We start from the raw sequence: 22,049 nt of genomic DNA on the forward strand, positions 1-22,049 counted from the left end.
ACCAATATGCTATATAAAGGTTACGGGCATGAAGTAAATCTGTAAGTATCTTTCTCTTTGAATACAGGCTTTTGTTTTTTTCATCCGAGTTTAATGCCCCTCTAAATAACTTGAATAAATTTACATGTAATAGTGACGTTAACATTTGTAACCTGTTTTACTTGTTAGGTTTGTGCAAATCAAACTGAGCAGCTGAGTGTATGGTCACTATTCAGCTGTACACATTTCTGCAGAGAAAAGGAACTTGCTTGAAGATTTCCAGGCTGCTCCAAAGGCAAAATGTGACTTTGGGCAAGCAGTTCTGGTCTCTGGGGCCTGTGAGAAGCATTCTAGGCTGCTTGCAGGCTGCAGTCAGTGCTTTGGCAGTCAGCTGCAGTGGCTGGTGACTCACCACCACAGAGGAGAATCAACAAGCCTTCAAAAAATACAAATTAGATGTCTCCTTTGCTGAGTGCAGGGCTCTAGCCACGAACGGGGTAAGGATGAAAGCTACATAGTTTCCATCACCTCTTCACCGTTAGAATATTGTACAGCCACAGTTTAAAAAGAAGACATTGCCTGACTAAGTCATACATTTTTACACATGAACGACACACTGATTCATTTACCTTCCTCAGTCCCTGTGGGTTAGAGTTTTACAGAAGAGTCGATTTATTTAAGAAGAGAACAGGTCCGTTGTTTTGCCTACACAACAGAACAACTGCTTTAATATCTTCACAGGAAGTGAGATAGCATGCCGCCAGGTTGAATTTATCAGCCCTGTAGATCTCCAACAGAGAGTGCTTCATATACACCCGTAGAGAGGGGGGTTCATGAAGTGCTTTTCCAGGACATGTGCCTTACATGCTGCAACGCAGTACTGGGTCACGACCCACGGATTGAAAAACACTGCTGTAGCTAGTGGCCAGGGCCTCAAGCCTGCAAGTCCCAGCAGCTAGCCAGGAGTGCTCTCTAGCTCCCATGGTCCCTGCTAGCAGCTGCCCTATCTGAGGTGCTACCCTCCTGCAGCCCTCTAGGAACCAAGTCCTCTCCCTTGAGCTCCCTGCAGTAACTGAAATACTCTGCCTTGAAGCTCCCTTTTATATGGACCTGCTAGGCCTTGACTGGCGGTTCTTCACAGCCACTCTCCTATTGGCTGTTCCCTGCACAGCCTGTCCAGGCTGCTTTTAACCCCTTCTCTGCCAGTGTGGGGTGGAAGACGTTGCCTGACTAAGTCATACATTTTTACACATGAACGACACACTGATTCATTTACCTTCCTCAGTCCCTGTGGGTTAGAGTTTTACAGAAGAGTCGATTTATTTAAGAAGAGAACAGGTCCGTTGTTTTGCCTATGCAACAGAATAACTGCTTTTAACCCCTTCTCTGCCAGTGTGGAGTGGACGCCTCATCACACTGCATACAAATTTAGGCAATAGGCAGTCCATGAAGATTTATGAATGGCACAGGGCTACAGAGAATAAGGGATTTTCAGCCACTAAAAACTCCAAAGTTAGGTGCTCATCTTGCTTTGGGAATGAGAACAACCCCCAGATTACATCTCTGAAGTTTCCATAACATCTTTCATGATGAAGGACCTCTGAGGCCTTAAACAGCAAACAGGAACCACTTCACCCAACCCCAAGCCACCTCAGCTGGGGAACACGATGGCTGCTCCAACGGCACATGGCTCCACAAAACTGGGTAGGAGACGAAGTGGAGAGGAGAGCAGTCTCAAAATGCAGCTGCAAGGGGGAAATCTGGGCAAGCAGAATGTAATTAGAATTAAACCAGGATCCAGGGGCTAACACCTGAGTGGGGTCTTCAGAACCCACAGGTGGTCAGCCCCTTTGTTTTATGTTGTCTCTTACAGCAACACCTCCGGCAGCACCATGACCCCTAACTATATGGTAGGGCCCTGATTGAGTCAGTGCAGTCTACAGAGTACTATTGAATGACAACAACACTGCGACTTCCAGCTGTTTCTGAGTACTGCGACGGCCACTTCCCATATGACCAGTATTGTCCCATTGTTTCCTTGTGCTGTCTGTGGTATTCACCTGCTGCCTCTGAGCCTATACAAAGATTGTCAACTCTTCCAGGCAAAGATTTTTTTTTTGTTCTGGGTTTGTGCAGCACCAGCCATTCCCCACCCTAGTTCCCTTCCACATTCCAAAGTTGTATTGATGTTGGGACAGTCAAGTTGTGAACATCTTTTAACATTCCAGCCTACTGCTCCAAATAGATTAGCTCTAATTGGAAGAAACCACGTTATGCAATGTCAGTGGTTTGCAGCAGTGGCTGATCATTTATCAAGTGGCTGTGAAAATTTCTTTTAACAATGCAAAAATGTCATGTCTTTGTTACAGGTTTTTATTTCCCTGTGAATTAAAGAAACACTACAGACTTATTCAAGGGAAAAAAAAACTTTTTATAGGCCTAGGATCCTTCTTTCACAGTACAATGCAACAGTAAAAGATTTAGTCAGCGTAAACAGAAGGTGCAATAATGATCATCAACTATCACAAGCCAATTGCACAAAACACCACAACTACTGAAGTTAATGCCATTACTGGACAATTCAACAATACTAGCAGAAATCAAAACTTGATCAACAGTGCTTTTCCATGTGCAAAACCCAGGTCAATTCAATTTACAGATGAGAGGATTCGCAAGGGGCGACATCTCTAAATCTTTATAAAAGCATTGTAAAATTGTGCATCTGGGGCTGTTTTACATATTTGGCAAAAGATCTACAGGCCTGAATGCCGGGTACTAAGCGACAGGTGTCAGAGTTGCAGCCGTATTAGTTTGTATTTGCAAAAAGAACAGGAGGACTTGTGGCACCTTAGAGACTAACAGATTTATTTGAGCATAAGCTTTTGTGAGCTACAGCTCATCCGATGAAGTGGGCTGTAGCCCACGAAAGCTTATGCTCAAATAAATTGGTTAGTCTCTAAGGTGCCACAAGTCCTCCTTTTCTTTCTGGGTGCTAAGCATTCACCACTTCCTTTGAAGTAAGTGGAAACTGTAGGTTCTCAACACCACTGAAGATCAAGCCCTCTGAATTCCCCACTACAACAGAATAAAGGAAATAGTTTACTATTAAGTTTGAGCTGTTTCTATAAAGTCACTCTTGAATCTCAGCTTTGATTGATTCACTCATTCCATTTTTATTTTTAAAGCAGTCCTTATATTATGTTTAACACACAATATAATTCCTGACTACACAAAAATACACACTAGAATATTTATCTAAAGTACTTCAATCATCAATTAAAATGTTAATTGACACCAAAAGTCTAGGACTGAAGTAATGTGTTGGCAATTCAAATACTGTAGCTAACGTATTAAAGTTGGAGAGAGAAACACATTAACACTGAATGCATCCGATGAAGTGAGCTGTAGCTCACGAAAGCTTATGTTCAAATAAATTTGTTAGTCTCTAAGGTGCCACAAGTCCTCCTTTTCTTTTTGCGAATACAGACTAACACGGGTGCTCCTCTGAAACCTGACATCAACAGTTAATTAATAGGAGTTAATTCCGGCCTTGTGATGATACTTGGTATTGCCAGGTGAGTCTTGATTTCTCACAGGTTTTAGGCTATAGAGGCAGCACATGCAGGCCCTAACTCCAAATCAAAGGCCTGGTCTAGGGAAGGATTTAAGGTGTGACAGTAGCATATATTAGCTAACGCCTTCTAACTAACATGTTTTAAAAGTTGAGCATTGCCTAGTTTTGAACTTGACCAGTTCCAAACAGAACGGCTGTGTGCGAACACATTCTAACACCGCACCTTTCGTCCTAGGCTACACAAGACCAGTGAGGCTTTTGTCACTGCTTCCAATAAGTACTGGATGAGGCCCTAGCTGCTAGCACACTCAGTGCAAAGTAGGTGAGGTAGTATCTTTTATTGGACCAGCTTCTGTTAGTGAAAAAAAAAAGCTTCTGAGCTTACACAGAGCTCTTCTTGAGATCTGTGTAACCTCAAAAGCTTGTCTCTTTCACCAAGAGAAGCTGGTCCAATCTTTGATTACCTAACCCACCGTGTCTCTCTCTCTCTCTCATAAGATGGGACCAACATAGCTACAACAACACTGCAAACAATTTTCAGGAATGGTCTCTTAGGAATGTCTATGCAGCATCTGGGAGGGTGCTTCCCAATGCAGGTAGACAGACGCATGCTAGCTCGCCAAAAAGAGCAGCGTGGCCGCAGCGGCACAAACTGGTAGTACTGAAGGAGTCGGGCAGACTTGGACTGGGATCGCTAGCTGGAGCCATCCTGGCCACACTGCCAACGCATCTGTCTTCTTGCATTGGGAAGCACACTCGAAGCCGCAGTGTAGACTTCCCCTTATAGGAATTCTATGCAGTAGGATTCTGACTGGGATTGGAGTGATTGGGTATTTCTCCGCTGAAACTATTAAGTGGGCAAAGCTGGGGGTTTACAGTGCTCTGACAGCAGTGGATCCTTCACCGGGAGAGATTAGGAAGCAATCTCAAATTGCTTTGAATACCTAGTAACTGAAGAAATCAGATGATGTGCTCTTATCAGAGGCATACTGAACAATAGCTGTGTTTTCCACATTCTATGGTATCAGCGTGGATCTTTGTAAATTGAATTCACAGTCACCCAGCTTACAGAGGAAAAAACAGGAGGTAGTTATTGAACCTACCTCTTTTTAAACCGGCAAAATAAAAAGAATATTTGATGTATAATAGTGCAGCAAACAAAAATCAACACTAACTTTTTTTTTTTTAAACTTTTTTTCTTTTTTTTAAACACATGAAGTTAAGATACAGACATAATATAAAATTCACACTGCATGGAAACCCTGCATAGCAGGGAACAAACTGGCTAGCACTAAACAACAAATGGGTATGTTAACAGCTAAAACTGCCATTTACTGGGTGCAATGAAGATTCTGATTTCCTAAAATACAAACGCAGAATGTACACAGTTCTGGAGGAGTCCTATAGAAAAAACCTATACATTTTGCTTGAAAAGGGGGGGGGGGGAGAATTCTTGGGGATAGTTTAACTGCAAAAATTAGTTCCACTTCGGTAATTTTAAGGCAATGTTATTTAGACCTGAGAAAATGAGAAAAGGTAATTTTATTTTCTGAACTATAAATATACACTCAGTCAAAGTCTAAGTATTTCCTTATTTCTCCTCCCCCTTGCACGAATGTCCCACTCCACAACAGTGGTGGGTAAACATCCAAAGAAAACCACAGTGGGGTCTCAGGTCCTGATCTCAATTCCAAGCAAAGTCAATGGGACTTGTGAGTGCTCAGATACCTCTTAGGATCAGGTCCCGTGCTATCTTGAGGAAGTGCGCTCTTGTTTTAACAGAGTGAATGCTAACTCGGAAATCAGCCTAGTGTGTGTATTTGTGACTGTGAAAGGACTGGTTGATTGTGTGACTAAAAATAAATTAAAATTATACACAGTTAAGTTCTAGGCTGGAACTTTTTTCTTGGGGAAAGCAAGAAATAAGAGTTCTCAGCTTCTTAAATTTTCACTGCACCTTTGGCCATTCCCATCATTGAAGAATAAATCCTAGTACACTAATGTGAAATAGCAAATTGTTCTGTGCTCTTCCTTGGAAAAATGTAAAAACATGGCAGCTCACAAACATTTATTATAAACCGTAAGAGACATGAAAATGAATCAGGGAGGAGAGTATAATAACTCCTTAGCATGCAGTGTATCAAACAAAGTGCAACAATTTCAACTAGACAGGAGGACAGACAACTCCCTTCCAGTACCACCTCAATTTCTAAATACCTCTTAAGAAATCTACATGTACAGTTTCAATTTACAACCTTTACACTTCCTGTTTGGATAGGTGTGACTCCGTGGTATAGCATGGAACTAAAGTACACTTGTATGTTTATTTAGTTTCCTCAATGACTAACTAGTAAAAGGGCTTCAATCACTTGAGACATGGCCCCTTCCCAAAATTCAGAACTCAATCACCTCTTAAAAATGTGTTTGTTATCTCTAGAAAAGCTGTTTAAGACACACCTGAAATGCAACTCACCAACTACAAAGCCTGTGCAATAAGCCTGATGCAGCTTGTGTGTGATCAATTCTTTCCCTCAAATATAACTGCAAAACACAAACTGTGAAGCTTTGGGCCCCCATCTGAAAAATCATACATCATGGTGACCCACCCTAGACCAGAGGACGGCTGGGAATAGCTTCTGCTGATGCCCCATTATCTAAACAGTGGCTTAGTAGAGTGGGTGAGTCACTTCAGAGCAAAATGCTCCCTTTCCTCCCCAGGAGCAAAGGATTCTGAGTCAATGATGCCTTACACCGCCTCCTGGCCTGGATAAATGGGGACCCCAGCTCAGATCCAAATACAGCAGTGCAGAGTACAGCTGGCTACTAGACCATCAGGCCAATCTTTGCGCAGAGATTTTGCCAATTTTATAATGTGTGTATTTGACAATCAGAGATATGAGAGACCAAAACAGTCGTCATGCGACTAATAAGCAATTTACATCTTTAGTTGACACCTCCCTAACAACTCTAGGTAGGGCAAAGCAAAGGAAACATTTCATTTGTCATTCCCGTCTGTGTCAAGCTGAATTCTGAATGCTAACAGAGAAATCAGCCACTTTCCCTACCTAGCTGGGACCTAAGGCCATACATCACACCACTTGAAAAGAAGTCCACCATGTGCAAAAGATTATTATGCTAAAAACCAGTTTCTTTCTACACAATGCAGTCAACATGGCTTTCAGCTTAAGAAACTGCAGCTTGCTCTTCACAAGCCAACTTGTAGAGAATATTTATATTCTTCTGGCACCATATAAATAATATTTATACAGCTTAGACATTCTGAGACATGCATTAGATTTTAGGTAGTACATATTTCTTCGTGATCACATATGCAGATATTATTGTCAATTAAATCGAGCAACATAAATCTTACGCTGGGCCATGTCTTGCACTATCTACCAAACTTGACGGAGGCTCGGAATCATCCATGGGAAGGACCAGGCGTGTTCCCCGTATTACAAGTTCATGGTCTCCAAATGCCAGCTCCCGATCCAGTGCATCTTCTGAACTGTTTCCCACAATCCTCCTCGACGTGCCACCAGAAGTGATAGAATCAGCATTCACAGTAGAATCCCCATATGTCAAACTGATGTCTCCATCATTCAAAATAAGGTCGGAATCATCGTCCTTCAGTTGCTCTTGATTCTGAATAATAAACAGAATCAAGAGTTTATTTGCTTATCGGTTTCTTATACATATAGCTAGAATTGGTCCCGAAGTCTGAGAACAACCAACAACAGACAAGAGGCAGTATCCAGTGATGGATTCTCCTTCACATCTCTGACCACAAAGTCGTGCCCTCAAAGGCTTCCCCAATCCAAACACACAAGCATAAGACATTAGCTTAACTGAGTGAGGACAACAAGGGCTTTCAGCTCAATGTTTCTTCTGAGCTGTCACTTCTCACTAAACCCTTGGTATGGACAGAGTCCACCATAAGAGGCTATCACATACAACAGTTCACAAGTGACCAGATGCATTATGGGTACTAAGAACTGCTGGTGTCATGATTCTATAAACAGTTTGACCCTGACTGGCAATTTTCTGGTTTCTAATTCAATCCACCCACTGTGGGAAATGTCACAATCACCACATGGTATAGAAGACACAACCACCTCCGAGGCCACAGTCACTTTGTGACCAATTATTTTCAGCTGTGAAGGCAAAATGCACAAGGGAGGTGCCTCATCTGCCAGACTAAGCGTCTGACTTTTCATAAAGCTCCCAGCGTCAGCTGTTTCATGGAGCAGGAGTCCCAAGATAGTTCCCAACAGTGACCCATGCGTTGGCAACACACTATTCATGTGAAAAAGCTGATGAATAAATACTTTTACTATATTCTATAACTTCAGATAACAGATGAAAAACCCCAAAACATTGGACTTAAGGAATCAATGTACATACTCCAGAAAGTAGACAGAAAGATAAATACATCCGATTCAGACAACACGGGGGCAGACTAGTACTAGACTTACTTCATAAGCCTGAGGACTCGTCAAGCATCTGGCAACAGGTCCGCAGCAACTAGGCAGTGTCGTTGTGAGAGGAGGGCCACTGTGCGTCAACAGAGGCTTCAGATAGCTGTGGGGTGTGTTAAGGCAGAGACAGAGCATGGCTGTATTTATAAATCAAAGTGCACAATGCCGTGGGGCAGAAATACGAAGCTGAGACAGAGCACAAGATTTAAACATGTCTGTTGATTATGGAGCCAAGAAAGAGAACAGAGCATCAAGCAGCCCTGCTGGGAACACAGCATCAAGCAACAGAGGCAAGAAGTCAGTCCAGTCTATGTCAGACCCTTTGCGTTGCTGCTGATTCTGCTATTTGCTGCGTGTATCCCTTCTCACATGCTATAGCTGTTCTCTGGCAAGAGTCGCCGGCAGACTGTCTCAGGACAAAATGTCACTTCATCTTCTATTTTCTGGGTGTGTTTAAGAGCAAACAGTAAAGGTTTTGGGCGGGATTTTCAAGAGTGCCTAAGGCATTGTCTTCTCTAGGAAAGGAGGGGCATTCTTCACTCATGTTAGCTACTGCATGGAACTAACAAGAGGTAAAATAGTGACAAGACACGGCAGTTAGTTTGCACACAAGTTAGCAGGCCAAGGCAATCCCTAGGCTCTCCAAGTCTTTACCTTAGCTTCCTAACTCACGTGCAAACTACGAACCGCTCTGTCTTCACTAGGATTTCATCTTCAGTCAGTTACTGCCCATTAGCAGTAATTATTAACTACTAAAAGATTAGCTAACGTGAGGTAAGAACACATTTTTTCCCCCCTAATGAAGATGCACCCTGTGTGACTTAAGGAACACAAGTTCCAATGATTTTAAGTCCCATTGTGCTTCTAAGTTACTTTGGAAAATCCCATCATTGGGTTAACAAAAAAGTGTTGGAGACTAAAACCATGACCGGATTCCAAATCTAGTTCTGCATGCACATGCTGGAGCTTGGGCCCAGCTGTTTGCTCCTGCATGGTGCATTCACTTCCTTCCTACATGCTAGTCAGTAGCTTTCCCCCGCACAAAAAGCTGCAGCTGCTATTGGCACAGGCAACACAGAGACCTGCTAATGCTCAGCAGAACAAGCTCAATGTTGGAACCATTTAGTTTCCGAGAGGCTTATGTCTCCTCTTTATTTAAAAAAAGCCTTCTTCCCACTTCCTGCATTAAAGAATACAGAGCATTTTACAAGGACTATTCAACTTTTCAACTAAAAGTATTCAACCAAAATACAGCAACCAGTTCCAAACATAATTTGTAAAGGAAATCTAGATATTTGGGACCATGCAAATCAAAGAAACGAGGAAACATGATTGCAACCAAATGAATGGGGAAACGAGCGTAATGAACATACCAGAACACAGTCCCAGTTGAACACCCTTTTCTAAAAAGGGCAACACCACCACTTTTCCAGAAGACAGCACCTTTCGTAAGAGCCTGGCAAATCACTTCACTATTAATTCATTGCGATGCATTAGGACAAGCAAGACAGCACAGCACAAATTCAGAATGTTGTAACAGGATAGGAAAGGGCTGAGAAGAGCTTCTCAACTTATTACTGGACTCTTGCCACAAGAACCATACACACACACGGAACTTAAATAATTCCATATCGTGATCCTTGTCGTGAGCCTGGCTTTGAGAAGAGCCATTCTTCTAAAACTGTTGGTGGTAAGAGTTGGATAAATTCTCACAGGTGCAGACACTATAAGAAGTAAAGAAGAACAATGGATCAGTTAATGCTGGCTACTCCTCTCCCAGGGGACAAAGCATGCTCTGAGTTAATAGGGTTACTCAGATGAGCCAGATTCTGGCTCTTACGTGTTCTTATTTCCATTAAGGATACTTGTGATCAAAGTTGTACCACAGCCTGAACAGCCAGGCACTTTCCGCTTTCGTACTCCTCCTTTCACTTTCCGGGGCACCCTGCAAAAGAGTCACAAGTTAAACGATGACTGCACAATGCAATTCTCTTTCTCTTGGAACCGGATCGGCATGAAAACCCACTGTTCTGATTATACGTGTATGTCGAGGAAGAGGGGTTCGCCAGCTTTTTCACAGCTCCTTAATTCATCATTCTCTAACGCACACATCTTCTTTTGACGGTCATGTAACATCCTTGTGGAGCCTTCAGCAATTGCTTACATGGCAATAGAATACTAATGAGGTATTTCATCAGAAGCTTCTTTTAACACAGTTTAGCAAGCAGAAATAAGAAGGTGCAGCCTGTACCATGTGACCAGCCAAAAAGTCTCTGAATTAGAGGTGTTAGTACTCCTCAGCCTCAGAGCCCACTTCCTTCCACCACCTTTCCAGCACAAACCTCAGTCCTGCAACAGTTTGAAGTGGAATTACACATCGTTCCCAATGGAAGTGAAGACTTCCCTCCCATTCCCTTCCCCTTTGTCTAATCTTATTTGTCCCTATAACTGAGCCAACTTGTTGGGGCAGAGGCCATGTTTTTTTAATGCCCACCAGTGCAGTGTGCTACTTTTGAAAAATCAAGACGCTGAACACAGAAAACGTCTAATCCATTGCAGTATTTGCCACTCAAGTGACATCATTTCTTAAAGAAGAGATTTTTATGTGCGGATGCTTCACATGGATTCACTGTTTTTGCTCCTTGAACAACAATATCTCAAACTCCCTCAGTTTAGAACTGGGTGGCTTACGGCATTCAGATTTTTTTCCTTCAATCAAATATTTCATAAAAGTTTGGCTTGCAGACTGATGGGTCTGGGCTCCTCCTAACAGTGTCTTAGTAATCGCAGGGAGCAGAGTACCCCCCTACAGATCTTATTATGCATGGGATCCTCACGAGCAGAACCCCAGTGATTTCCGTGAACTCCAAATACAGAGCAGCTCAGGCCTTAATGGTGTAGGTGTCACACCTACAAGGAGAACAGTTACATGCTATTTTATCACAGCACACTTTAATAACTCTGATTGGGCACTGCATGAGTCTTCGTCTTAGAGCTGTAAGTACTTCCTGTTTTACAAAATAAACAAATGCAGCAAGGCAACAGAGGTGCGAACAAACAGCAGTGCGTGACAACCCAAGGATTAAGAATAGCCCAGCAGGCACAGAAAAGAAGATAGCATCAAAGGAAACTGCTGGAAAGCGTTACATGCTGGGATAAAGAAGAGGAAGGGTTTAAGTATTATTAAAGATCAAACACCTCAGAAGCAGGAAAATTAGGGTTCTGGTCTTAAAACCCAGTCACACTCCAACTTTAGGGCACCCTATATATAGCATGTCTTGAAAATCAAATTAAAATGTGTAGAGGCTTTTTGGCTCCCATGCTTAAGTTTAGAAAAGGGTTTTTTTCAGCACAGGGAGAGAGGGATTGTACCAGGGAACAGATGGAAGTGATAATATACTGAGTGTTGTGATGCTTTTCCCACTACCTTCTTTCAGGTTTAGACATGTCCCTTCTTTCACATCTTCACCGAATGGCACTAAAAACCTCCACCTACCCCAGGGCTGGAGTGAAAGAAAAAAAGAGTACGCGGATATACATGTAAACCATTCATATGGTTCTATGTAACCTTCTGCCACCTGACATGTGGTGCACGTCCCTAGATAAAGGTTCATGTGAAAGCAGTTAAGGAACAATATTTACCAAGTGTTCTTGATCTGAATCTACACCGACCCTGTGGAGGAGAACAAAAGGAAATGGTTAGCGTGAACACAAACAATCCCACAGACATGTGTGACAGTCTTTGGAGGCGCTCTCTTTTAGGTTTGGATCCATAGCAGGTTAAGCTCATTTATCAGCTTTTCCTATCAGAGGGGTAGGGTCAGATTTGGCTCCAGTCATATGAGAGAGACTGCCCATAATGGACAAATGTTTATCCGCATCACAAGCCTATCTCAGAATTTCCAGCTTCCACACACTGTTCAGCCCCCTCGCCCCCAGAAATGGATTAGCACCAATCACAGCAGCTCAGGGCTGATGTCCATCAATGTCCCTATTCAGAATGGCACTTAAAGCACCTGCTTAATTTTAAGCACATGCTTAAGTCCCACTGAAGACTATATAGCTGTACCATGTGTTTAAATGTTTTCCTGAACTGGCGCCAGAGCTATGCGAGGAAACGGGTCTGATGTGCATGTACTGAGCACGGTTCCAGAGCATGCTAACACACCTCACTCGCAATATTCAAAATTCAGCCCTCTCTCCCCACAAGTGTGCTAATAGCGCTGTCTGAGTACAAGTAAATGCATTCAGAGGCCACAGTTACAACACACAGAACTATGTGGGGGTGTCAATAATCATGAATATGATCCTAGAAAAAGCTGTCCAATGTACCACGCCTGTTTTTTTGCTCTCACAAGGGGTGGGACTCAGCAGAGGAGCATTGGAAGGGGAGGGTGAAGCATGCTCTCCCCAGAGTGTTACTGACACTGGCTGGCCATCCCTCACAGGAACACTAGCTGCAGAAGTCACTCTGCCTTTTGCAAGCGTATCTGTGGCGCCTTTGAAAAACTCTGGCGGTGTAGTTCTTCTAGTATTTCATCCAGTGGCGGGTGGGGGAGGAAACATGGTAGATGCCCAAGATAAAGTGACTGAGGTGTTTTGATGACTCCACCTGGACTGGCCTTAGTTGTGGGCAGGGTTTACGAAAATGAACCTGTGCACTAATGCCCAAGGGTAACCACCATCAGGAACATCTTATTTCAGAACCCAAGTTACCTACTGTTTCTACTTTGCTACTGAATATTTGCCAGTTACCACAGTATCCATCTACAGCAACACCCAGTGGTGAAGAGGATTCATTTCACCTGTATAACAAAGCAGTCTTCCATACAAGCATAAGAGAACATGCAAAGATTGAACTGCCTTTTTTTTTTTTTTTTTACTTCCAGGCCAAAAAAAACAGGATTCTAGGCTTTATTCAGTTTTTTGTATTCTCATTTGAAAGGGCTGGAACATTTTCAGACTCCCAGTAAAATGAATGGCAGTTCTCCAAAGGTTGACTCCTCTGCACACCCATGCCTTTTGGTTTGGTGGCTCTGCTGGGAGGCACCCAGCGTGTATATTCAACGCACCCAAACATTTCTGGTGTCATCACTTGATGCAGAAGCCATCCGACACAAGAAGGTGTGTGTGCATATACAGGGCATCACAAAAGGAAGCATCTACCCTCCTTAAAAATCCTAAATTCTGCATGTTTGGGAGAACAGTGGTAGAGAGGAAAAAAAGGAGGTGGGTTTCTTTGATCTCCCCATCCTCCACACCTGTGAAAAACTCTTACAGGCTATAGGATCCCGATGCTTAAGCAGCACTTACTGCTGAGTATCAGCCAGCAGACAGCTTAAAGTCCACAGCTGAAGGTGGTTGCCTCCATGGAAACAGATGTCAGATTGCCATAATGGGATAAGGGGATTAGAAGTGAAGACTGTTTCAGCTCTAAGGCCCAACCGTGAGATTCCAGAGTGGGGAAATCACAGAGACTTGCACCTTGGAAGGAACCAAATAATACTGAGTCCTGCTAGAATAATACTGCACAGGATTCCAAGGGGGTCACTGCATTCTAGGAAAAGAGAGGAGGGGGGACAAAGGTCTCACTCACCTGATATGCAGGCAAGATAACATGGCTGTAGTCCCACCGCCAAAAACCCAGACGGTGAAAAACACAATGAGGAGCGTTGTGCTGAACATCATCTGTCTAGCATAGGTGGCAGTGTCTCGAATGGCCAGGGCAAAAGCCATGGCGCCTCGCAATCCTGAGAGGAAAGGCAAAGAGGTGAACTCCAGTAGCCTCATGAAATCTGCAGCCCATGATGGTTCCTACTGTCCATCTCCAGATTTCTACAATTCCTAAACAGGGGCTTATTTAATCTAAGATGCGTACCATTGGCATCCTACAATCCTCTCCCTAGACTAACCATGCCCATTCTGCCTGCCAGGTTACTCTTGCCTGCAATCAAGTTCTCATCATCTTTTGCATTCTAGAGCACCAGCCACTGGAGGATCTCAAAGTGCCCTGATGAGTTGAGTGAAGCTGGCATTACAATCCCCATTTTAAAGATGAGGAAAACAAGCAGTGAGAGGTTAAGTATTTTGCCCGAGGTCACAGCTGGTCCATGGCAGAGCTAAGAATGTATCCTGACCCCTTAAGCGCTATACCATTTTGTATGTCACAGAGAAGAACTGCACTCAAAACGGACACATTTATACTAACTAGCTAGGATGTGGATATTTGAGGTGAGGCCCTGGTTTCACATGTAGCCCAGATGAGTTTAAAGTTGGAGGAAGGATGTTTCAGGCTGTTCAACAGGGTGGTTACTCGTGCATTCATGAGAGGGAGTGGCAGGGAAGAGACACAGGGACAGGGGTAACATACCGGCAAACATCATCATGTGCTGGAGATTTGTTCCAATCTTGTTTCTTCTTCCCAAATTAAGTAAAAAGGACAGGGGATATATATTAGCAGCTCTTCCCAGGAAGATGGCAAGCTACATTCGTACACACATTAAGGATATTTTTTCTTCAGTTCATTTCCCACTATACCCTACATCTGCATTCAAAGTCAATTTCTATTGTACACAAGGATTCTTAAGAAACTTGAAAAGTGTTCCATCCATTGCAATTAATGGATAGTAACCCAGCTTCAGATGCACTGATATCCTGGTGAGGGGCAAACTACGATCTTATCTAAGCAGAATCCAGAACTGCAGTTCAAGATAATCATAAAGAGACAAGTATAAACAGAAGAAACAAGACAAAGAATACAGGGCAAATTACATAGCAGGGAAGAGGGGGGGAAAAAAAATCACAAGTTCTCCATTCCACTCCCTCCTCTCCAGCTCATGTTCAACCTCAAAAACTATTAGCTGCAAGTGTGTCAACTAGCAACTTTATCATCCTCAGGGACCTTTCTGGAGTTCAAAGTATCCCAGCTACGTCCATCCCTCTGCTCAAGTCACACTCCCAAGGGTACCAGATTTCCAAGCTTTGCTCGAGTTTGAAGGACACATGCTCTACAGAAGACACAGTCCCTACAGATCAACCCGTGAAATAAAAGCTGTAAGAGTCCAGTTAACAGGGAATACTCTCACAGTTTCTACAGCCTTGGAGATCCAACCCCTTCACATTTTTGCCTTTCCCTTTTAAACTGTATCTTTTAATACGGATGTCCCCCACGGTAACAATAACCTTGAAGCCAGGTTCCAATTCTGCCTACAATAACTTGCAAAAATCCTTCCAGCCTTTATTTTCTTTCCCGAATGTCATGAATTGCATGAGACACATTTGCATCATATTGCTCATGAAAGTCCCCGTTCCCTAAGCCAGTTTCCACTGCAGGGGCACAATATACTACTCTTGTCTATTTCCCCAGACAGGACTTTGCTCTCCATCCCCTTGGCACATTAGCACAGCCTTGCAAAAAATCATGACCATTTACCACACCTGCCACAGTATCTATTCTCCAACCCTGACAAAGAAAAAGCTAACGATATTTTATTCATTCATCAAAAATAAGTGACTCAACCCAGGCAAACGGGAGAACACAATTTTACAAGGCTGTACTGGTTTCCCTACATTCCCATACTGAACTCCTCACAACCCTCACTCTTTGTTCTGAGACACCCAGATTCCCTTTTATTTGTCTGAGCACAAGTCCCCGGTCTGCATTAGCACTAGCCCATGCAGAACAGCAAAGCCTTTATCGCATTACTTGTAGGCACCAGCTCACACTTTCATGCTGCTGATTTGAGAGGAGTTTTTCAGATATTAGCCAAGTTTAACAGTCAATCCTGATCAGCAGAGAAAGTCGGATGTAAATGGTTTGTTCTACCTGGAAGTGTTCCACCTTGCAAAACCATTAGTTTTGCTTAGTACCACAGGAACACGTGATCACCCTTAGTTCCTCAATAGCACATTTACAATTCAATGCAGAGTTTCAGGCTGAGGTGGTTATAATATCCACTGACATGGAATAAAGTAACAGACATAAAAGTTTGGCAAAAGCAGATACTGACATCTTTAAAAATCATCAACAGAGACAAAAATGCATACGGACTTGTCTATGCAGACAGGTAGCGTGCAGTAAGCTGGGGTGCATATCTACAGCACACTCACATGCTATGCACTAACTGGCTGTGTGAACCACGTTACTATGCACCAAATGCTCCCTACTACACCCTGACTACTCCTGCCTGAAACGCTCACTAAATTGGGTTGCTCCAAAGGATACAAAGGCTCCCACTATAAAAGTAGGGTTGAAGTCGTGATTCTGGAAGGTGAACAACGTGAGTCCCATATAGGAGAAGATGAAATTTTCTGCCAAGAAATTCAGAAGCTCAAACAGCTAAAGAAAAAATAAACCTAGTTAGTTATCGTGCAATAAGACAAAGGTGCTCTCCTGCCTATAAAATACGTCCATAACAGTGATTTTTTTAGTAAAAGCCAGGCACATTCAGAAAACCCAACTAATTCTTGCAAAGGAGAGAGAAAAGTGAATTTGGTATTCGCAGAGGTTGAACAGTTCTTACCTGTTTAGTTCTATGCTGAGACTCTGTAGACAAGTTGTTGTATGTATAATGGGCCTGGGTGATTCCACAGAACAACACTGCTACCACACCTGGGGAGCGCAACGCCACATTAAAACGTTTGTACGTAAAATGGGAAACAGAGCTACTTATTTATATTTTATTGATTTCTATGCAGCACTAAAATATTGAAATAATTATAACTTTTGCATTCCTTTCTTCTAGTCTTCTCTCCCAAGAGAGTTTCATGAAATTTATACTGTTTAAATTTGAAAAAAACAACAAAAAACACTAGATTTTTTCCCCCTAGGCTACATGATAAGTTTTGTGGTGGAGTGTAAGTTACTTGATGCTGAGTGAGATTATTGGCTGCAATAAATACATTTGCTCATAGGGAAGCCATTTAGTAGTTCAACACATACGTGCTATTGTGTGTCTCAGCTATATGAATCCCTAATTCTCCTATCCATTCGTAGCAGCTAACACGCTGTATCCTACCTGTGAAACCACATGCTTCAGCCAGCAAGAACGTGCTCCAAGACATCAAGAAAAACAAACCGGTTTCCAGCAAGGGGAACTCACGGAGTTTGGTGAACTTGGTGACGTTGAAGACTGTTAAGGACAATATATTAACACAGCGGATTGTAGCTACACTACATGCAACAAATAAACAGGAAGACTCTGAGTATCAGACATTTATATTATTGTAGAGCCCAAACCTATCAGAACACATTTCCAAAAGCAAGGTGAGAAGCAGAGAGAGCCCATACTAACAGCAGGGCAGTGGCAGAGTAAGGACATGGTGATAACCTCCCTCCATCCCCTCCCTCCCTTTTTTATACACTGAGTTATAGTGGGAGCATATTCAATTAGTTTAATAGCTGTTAGATCAGTCCTATGATAATTAACTTCACATAATCTTCAATCCAAGAATTGAGATGTAACGTAAACTTGATTTAAAGAATTACAGAAAGCTTTCTTGATGACTTACTGTCCCCAACTTGGTAATATACATGGGAATTCATACTTCAGGCGTACCTAAAATCACTACAGAAGTATTTATCTTCCTTTTAAAATGTTGATTGTGCCAGGTATATACATCAGGCCAGATCCTGCTTGCCTGACTCACAGAAGAAGTCACACTGAATTTAACTCCCAATATATCTTTTGTAAAGCTATATAACAAGTGCAGGACTTAGATCAACTAAGCTGCAAGTTATGAACAATGGGTAGTATCTGAAATCTCCTTCAAATAAAATTAAGTGGTCTATATTAACTATCCCAATGATATAATGTTTGTGATGTAGAAAGAAACTGCGCATTGTAAGGAAATCAGACCATGTTCTATACAATTGGTAACATTACATGGCTTCCCTCTAATCACACAGCTTTAGTAGCTTTCGTTAAAGTAGAACAGAAAATCATAAAGGCTTATGCTTATATGAAACACATTCTAACAGCATGGAATACACTTTCTGAAATACCAGTGAAAAGGATATTAAAGCAGTGACTACTCCTGTAGCAGCTCCCATTGCAAAAGAACCACTGAATATCCCAAGGAAGATGCCAATGGACTTAAACATTGCTGTGACATCGAACGTGTGGCTGTTGTCGCCAGCTGGCTGGTATGCTACGATTGAACTGGAAGAAATGAACACTTCTTAGTTTGGAAGGATAAGAAAGCTGTGTGGATTTGCATGTTAATCTAATGGCTGTTGCCATGGCTTCTACTGATGACGATCTTGAAAAGATGGAGAAACATGGGCTAAAAGGCAAAAAGGGGACTTCAAGTAGTGTGTTGAAGCCATGCTGTGACTGCACCTGACTTCTCAGCACACATTGCACCAACTTGAGGAATCAAATCAAGCTCTCACTGTAACAGGTACTTTTGGACCCACCTATTCTATTGGGTTTTGAGGAGGTTTATTCTACTGTTTGTAACCCGCAGGTAGCCAGGAGGCAGGAGCCATTCCATGAGGATACTGACCCCTCACCACAGTCATCCATGCTTTTGCCATTTCCATGCCACTCTGCTAAAATATGCTCTACTTGGGGCTACCCTTGAAGCCCATGCTGGCATTTCAGCATAGTCCAGAATGTAGCAGCCCACCTGTTTCCTGGAGTGGGTAGTGAGAGCATATTACACCTGTGCTCTGTGAACTATGCTGGTTTCCCATCTGTTCTGGGTACAATTCAAGGTACTGATTCTAAACTATAGTGCCCCTTATGACCCACCTTCTCTTGGACCCTAACTCCCTAAAGAGCACCATGACACCTGGGAACAGCCAAGGCACATTTACCAACAAGCCCAAATGTTCACTTTTGGGGACTGGCCATGAGAAGTTTCCAGGGAGGCTCGCAACTGTGAAACTTGCTCCTTCTGATGATATGCAATATCCCAAATTTAGTGACACTCTCCTCATCCTGGTGCAAGCCACCTTTTTGGACACTAAGCTGTGAATGATTATTAGTTCATTTAAAATTGTTTGGCGGCATGGGAGGGGTACATGAAGGAGGGCTGTTTGTGATGCCCACTGTGTGAAGTTTAACTTAACAGGATGCTGCATCTATCTACGATGCCCAGACAACATGGAGATGGGCACATACAAGTCAAACATACTATCCCTACTGTCATTTGCTGTCCCTGAAGGCATAGATTTTAAGGCCAGATTGTATCTTGTCTGACCTCATGCATAACATTGGCCATAGGACTTCCCTGCATTAATTCCTGCTTCAAGTCCAATAGCTGTGGTTGGACTAAAGCAGCGCTTTTTAAAAACATCCAGTCTTGATTTTAAAACGTCCGGAGTTGGAGAATCCATCACCACTCCTGCTACGTTGGGCCAGTGGTTAATTACTTTCATTGTTAAAAATTTGCTCATTTCTAGTGTGAATTTGTCTAGTTTCAGCTTCCAGCCATTGGATCTTGTTCCTCTGCTAGACCGAAGAGCCCTCTATTACCAAAATCTTGTTCCCCTTGTAGTTACTTATAGACTGATCAAGTCACACCTTAACCTTTTCTTTTACAAGCTAAGCAGGCTGAGCTCTGTAAGTCTCTCGCTATAAAGTGTTCTCCAATCCTTTAATCATTCTTGTGGATCTTCTCTGAGCCCTCTCCAATTTTTCAACATCCCTCTTGATTTGGGAACACCATAGCTGCACACAGTATTCCAGCAGTGATTGCACCAGTGCCAAACAAAGAGATAATATAACTTCTCTCCTCTTACTCAATGTCCCCTGTTTATGCATCCAAGGACTGCATTAGCCCCTTTGGACACAGCATCACACTGGGAGCTCATGTTCAGCTGATTATCCCCTATGACACCCAAATCGTTTTCAGAGCCACTGCTTCCCAGGACAGTCTCTCATTCCGTAAGCATGGGCTGCATTCTTTGTTCCTAGATATATGACCTTACATTTGGGTATACTGAAACATGTATTGTTTGCTTGTGCCCAGCTCGCTCTGTATCAGTGACCTGCCCTCTTCATTATTTACCACCTCCCGATCTTTGTGTTATCTGCAGACTTTACCAGTAGTGATTTTATATCTTCTTCCAAGTCATTGGCATGCTAAATGGAGTATGGCCAAGAACTGATCCCTGCGGGACCGCACTACAGACACAACTGCTCGGTATGATTTTCCCTTTACAATTACATTTTGAGCCCTATCAGTTAGCCAGTTTTTAATCCATTAATGGGTGATGTGTTCTAGTTCCTGAATCAAAATGTTGTGCAGTACCAAGTCAAATGCCATGCAGAAGTCTATCTTACATCAACACTATTACCTTTAGCGACCAAACTTACACTCCCATCAAAAAAAAGATAAAACCCATAAACCTATGCTGACTGGCATTCAATATTACCCTCTCCTTTAATTCTTGATTAATCAAGTCCCATAGCAGCCATTCCATTATTTTGCCTGGGATTGATATCAGGTTGACAGGCCTGTAATTACCCAGGTCAGCCTGTTTACCCCTTTTAAATATTGGCACAACATTAGCTGTCTTCTAGTCCTTTGGAACTTCCTTGTGCTCCAAGACTTATTGAAAATGAGTATTAATGGTCTGAGAGCTTCTTCATTGGCTCTTTCAAAACACCTGGATGCAAGGTATGCAGACTGGATGATTTTAAAACGTCTAACTTCAGTGGCTGCTGATAATAGGAAAGTGAGAGCAGAATAGAATTTGCTTTTACAAAGCACCTTTCATGCAAGAAATGACTGAAATCGAAGTAGGTAATGCAAACGCACCACAACACAGCTAACTATTCAACTCATTCCCCTGAGGGGAGATTGGAAATGGTTTTACTACACTTCAACTTTGGTCGACCGAGCTACATCACTCAGGGGTCTGGAAAAGTCACACTCCTGAGTGACAAACTTAAGCCAACCAAACCCCCAGTGTAGAAGCTGCTAAGTCGACTAAAGAATTCTTCCGTCCACAGCTAGCTAGTGCCTCTCAGAGAGCTGGATTAATTACAGCAATGGGACAACCCCTTCCATCGCTGTAGGAAGCATCCACACTATGCTACAGCAGCACAACTGCAGCATTGTAGCTGTACCACGGTAGCACTTGTAGTATAGACAAACCCTCAGAGGGGGAAAGCTGTCCTGGAGATGCTGGGGCAGGCAGGATCTAAGCCTACGTGCAAATCCCAAATTTCACCTAAGCAGTCTCCAAAGTCTTGCCTTTTTCTTTTTTGTTAAATATTCAGAAACTACCCCAGTAAAGGGAGACAACAAATCAGCGCTTTGGACTCCTAGCACAGTAATTATCTCCAACAACAAGCAAGACTGAGAGTTGACTCTCCTGTTGCACTTAAAAATTAGTTCATTTTTCTGTGTCAAGGAAGAGATTTCTGTAGCTAACTTAATAAAGGTAGGTAACCCTGGTCAGTACGCTCTGAGCAACTGGCATGAATCAAATCCACATAAAGAGAAATCCTTGTAGATTATATATTTAGGTCTTCAATGTAATCAACTAGTTACAGTAACGCACTCTATACTTACAACCCTATGGTATATTTTTAAAAGTGTGTTTTTATCTGTTAAGCATGGTTACAGGACTATTGCTAAGGGGATGTGTATTAGGTCACTTAAAACACTCCTACCTTTGTCACTCCTCCCTATTTCAAGGGGAGGGCTACACACAAACTTGCACCAAAATAACGCAATGGGTTGTAGCTCACACCATTTTTATTCTGGTGCAAGTTGTACAAGTGAATGCTCTGATTTCTGAATAAGACTGTTTTATTTCAATTTAATTTAATCAGAAGAGGATGCTCATAATCTGAGATATGAGTCTCCACACACAGAACTTGCAACAAAAGGGATGAATTACAATTGATTTAGTTATTTAGGTTCACATAGGCAAGTGGATGTGTAGACCAGCCCTGAATTTCATCGTGATGTGCAACATATCCACCTACTCTCATCCAGAACCTTGCAACACACATCTTTCATGTTCAGTTTTATGCTGGGACACATCTTACACATGGCTG

At 42.6% G+C, this 22,049-nt stretch overlaps 1 protein-coding gene across 1 annotated transcript in view; it reads right to left on the reverse strand.

Moving 5' to 3' along the window:
* Nucleotides 1–2,336: 2,336 nt before the first annotated feature.
* The window catches only part of SLC9A6 (solute carrier family 9 member A6), a 36,045-nt gene continuing 16,332 nt past the window's right edge, over nt 2,337–22,049 (reverse strand). The window contains exons 7-16 of the mRNA XM_048863822.2: nt 18,050–18,191; nt 17,049–17,154; nt 16,554–16,642; nt 16,256–16,369; nt 14,402–14,513; nt 13,628–13,781; nt 11,674–11,704; nt 9,897–9,976; nt 8,029–8,134; nt 2,337–7,198 (exon numbers count right to left, since the gene is read on the reverse strand). Of these exons, the coding sequence (XP_048719779.1) occupies nt 6,923–7,198; nt 8,029–8,134; nt 9,897–9,976; nt 11,674–11,704; nt 13,628–13,781; nt 14,402–14,513; nt 16,256–16,369; nt 16,554–16,642; nt 17,049–17,154; nt 18,050–18,191 (1,210 nt within the window). The 3' untranslated portion in view covers nt 2,337–6,922. The remainder of the gene's footprint in view (nt 7,199–8,028; nt 8,135–9,896; nt 9,977–11,673; nt 11,705–13,627; nt 13,782–14,401; nt 14,514–16,255; nt 16,370–16,553; nt 16,643–17,048; nt 17,155–18,049; nt 18,192–22,049) is intronic.

This window comes from Caretta caretta, chromosome 9, assembly GCF_965140235.1.
Source record: "Caretta caretta isolate rCarCar2 chromosome 9, rCarCar1.hap1, whole genome shotgun sequence".
Classification (NCBI taxonomy): Eukaryota; Metazoa; Chordata; order Testudines; family Cheloniidae; genus Caretta; species Caretta caretta.